The sequence below is a fragment of the Mus caroli genome, chromosome 4, assembly GCF_900094665.2.
Source record: "Mus caroli chromosome 4, CAROLI_EIJ_v1.1, whole genome shotgun sequence".
NCBI classification, from domain to species: Eukaryota; Metazoa; Chordata; class Mammalia; order Rodentia; family Muridae; genus Mus; species Mus caroli.
The window spans coordinates 10266688-10269924 of record NC_034573.1 but is presented as its reverse complement, the minus strand read 5'-3'; the positions used below and the strand labels follow the sequence as shown (position 1 = coordinate 10269924).

General features: G+C 39.8%; 1 protein-coding gene across 1 annotated transcript; it reads right to left on the bottom strand.

The window, feature by feature from the left end:
• Nucleotides 1-1526: 1526 nt before the first annotated feature.
• LOC110293161 (myosin light polypeptide 6-like) lies at nucleotides 1527-2009 on the bottom strand. The gene has a single exon (XM_021160960.2). The coding sequence runs from the start codon at nucleotides 1980-1982 to the stop codon at nucleotides 1527-1529; it is 456 nt and encodes a 151-aa protein (XP_021016619.1). The 5' UTR covers nucleotides 1983-2009.
• Nucleotides 2010-3237: the final 1228 nt, after the last annotated feature.

Sequence of the window (3237 nt, the reverse complement as noted above, 5' to 3'; positions counted from 1 at the left end):
CTTTGGTGTACTCTTAAACATTTATTTTGAAGGTAGAAATGGTAACAGACTTGGAGATTAAATTAGAATCTTCCACAAGGTGTCACTATTTCTCTTTGTTGGAAACGCTTTGCTATCCAGTTGCTTCTGAGCCACTTTAAATAAACAGAAATGAAGTAAATAATTCCTCCATTTTTAATGAGGGAGTCAACCAGCATAACAAACGGTCTACAGAGAGACACATTTTGATATTCAACCCAGCCCTGCATGCCAACTTTGATACTGGCTCAGTACAACCTCCTTAGCACAGAGTATGATTTGTGTGGTATTGATACATATTTATAGAGAAGGATGCAAGTACAGTTCAATGATCTGTTCAGCTCTAAAGAAAACTGTGAGTAAAAGCAATTTCCCTGCTAAAAAGCAAGGATTTTAATTATCGCCTACAAAACGCCACAACCATCTTATCACACGTCCCTCCATGCTCAATGCTATTGACCCAAGTAAAGACAATTAAGTTCTAAAACCACTAGAAAATGGACTGTGAGGAATTAACAGCGCCCTTCTGTGGCAGCAATCAGATCATAATCTCAAGAGCTTGATTTGATTTTACATAAAGCGGAAGGGCCACTTTTTTCTCAGGCTATTGTCTTTCTCATGCCATGGTCATTTTTCTATGTCTGTCTTAGTCCATCAAGGGCAGCGTGACAAGATATCATAGATGGGGTGGTTCAGAAGACAGAAATGTATTTTCTGACTGCTCTCAAGGCTGAGAAGTTTGTGAGCAAGGTTCTCACAGATCTTATGCCCAATAAAGGCTCTCTTTCTGCCTCTTTTCTGATGTTGGCTGCTTTTTCCACTATATTATTCCACAATGGTCAAGAAGGGTGAAGGATGGGGAAGAATATGAATGGATGAATCTTGTCTCTCTTTGGTTAAGGTCATTCATGAAGGGTTAACCTTTAAGACCAAATTTTCTTCAAAACTCTCCACAAAATACCGTTCCAACCATTTTATTTGTATTAGGCTTCCTGATGTGAACTCTAAGAGGACACAAACATTTCATCTATAGAACAGTCTAAAATACCTTAACCATAAGTCCTAGAGAACAGATCAACAGCATAGTGACAAGGCCTGAAACAGAACATTTGGAAATCTTTGCATCTTTCGGACAACAGGAGTCTTTCTTTCTTTCTTTCTTTCTTTCTTTCTTTCTTTCTTTCTTTCTTTCTTTCTTTCTTTCTTTCTTTCTTTCTTTCTTTCTTTCTTTCTTTCTTNTTCTTTCTTTCTTTCTTTCTTTCTTTCTTTCTTTCTTTCTTTCTTTCTTTCTTTCTTTCTCTCTCTCTCTTTCTCTCTCTCTCTTTCTCTCTCTCTCTCTCTCTCTCTTTCTTTCTTTTTTTTTTGAGAGCAAAGAGAGCAAATTTTATTTGGTGAAGGCAAGCATCATCCAAAAGAAACCAGATGGACAAGGTGCTGTGACAGGGGAGCCTCTGGGGCCACACAGAAATCACACTGGGCAAGGAACAGGCTCGGGATACAGAATATCCTCAGCCATTGAGCAGCATCTGGACAAGCTCTTTATAGTTGATGCAACCATTGCTATCCTCATGCCCTGCCACTAGCATCTCCACTTCTTCCTCTGTCATCTTCTCGCCCAGTGTGACAAGGACATGACGGATTTCAGCACCCATGACGGTGCCATTTCCTTCCTTGTCAAACACATGAAGGCATTCAACATAATCCTCATAGGTTCCCTGGTCCTTGTTCTTGGCCACGGTCTGCAGCATGGGCAGGAAGTGCTCAAAGTCCAGCACTTTCACATTCATCTCATCACTCTTGGGGTTCCCTAGGACCTTGAGCACCTCAGCATTGGTAGGGTTCTGGCCCAGGGCTCGCATCACATCCCCACACTGGCTGTACAGGATCTTGCCATCGCCTGTTCGGTCAAACAGCTGGAAAGCCTCCTTGAATTCTGTGGGCTGGTCCTCGGTGAAGTCACACATCTTGGCTGCTGAGCTCTGTGGGACCTTTTCCAGCAGTAATGGCCAACAGGAGTCTTTCTACCAGACATGTTTGCACTCGTCTGTGTGTGAACTCAATAAAATGCATTTGGTGAAAATGTACCAGTCAGTGAGTGTGATCAGTTTATTCAGCAAATATTTGTTGAGCTCTGATTTATTTTATAGTTTTAGTAGAAAATGAAGGTTTGGAAATATGAAAGAGAAAAATGCCAGGTATCATGGAGCGTCCTGTCCGATAAGGAAGAATGACATTCAAAGACGTGTACTATGCTTCTTGGGCAATGATTGGTGTCTTCTTAGTATTCACACAATGCAGACCTGGGAGGCTCTGAAGTTCAAGCTCAAGAAGCTGCGGATGCCCACTGAAAAGTAGCTTTTCTCAGCATTGTCCACTTCCCAGGAAACCCTAAGACCACACCTCCAGATTAAGTTTGGAACCACATGATATTATGCTCTGCCCTTAGTCTAAGTAAGCTATGTGTTTATGTCAATAACATTAATTTGAATGTTTCCTCACATAAACAAATTATGGGAAAAATAACGAGTTAAGTTTTCTTTTCTGATGAAGGTAACCTAAATAGGTCTTCATAAAAAAGCAGGACAGGGTTATTGGTCATATTGTCAGGTCTTTGTCTTCATGAGATATTTCATTGATTGATCAGCATTTGTACCAAAATAAAGGACTAGTTTTCTTCTCAGCAGAGTAGTAAGTGTTTCAACCCCCAGACAAGGCCATTCTCATTTCCATTTAACATTGCTGATACATGCAGATAAGTGCTTTCCCGTGCCACTTTGGATGTTTTAGAAACTGACAGAAAAGAACAGAAGTCTGCAAGTTGGGTTATCAAAGATGAGGACAAGAGAGCAAAATGAAACCAGATGCGCAACTACTGAATGTTGGCATCATTCTTTGAGTGAGTGATAGAATGTAGCAGTTGCCACTTAGAAAGCTAGGCAGAAAACGAGTGAATAGAGTGAATAGCAAAAGCGTAGATTCATGCATGCTTTGCATGAAAAGGTACATTTTAAAGTTTGATGTGATATGATTCAGCTTAAAAAAAAAACCTGTGTAGATATTGCTAGTGGGAATGCCTTTAAGTTAGCAAAATTAGTTTATAATCTACTTGTAATATGCAAATAAATAAAACTTGTGTCTTTTTTTTTTAATCACTGCTCTTTTCTTGGCTGGTTTTTATTCTGTTATTATATCAAAGAAAGCGACCCTATTCTACAGCTT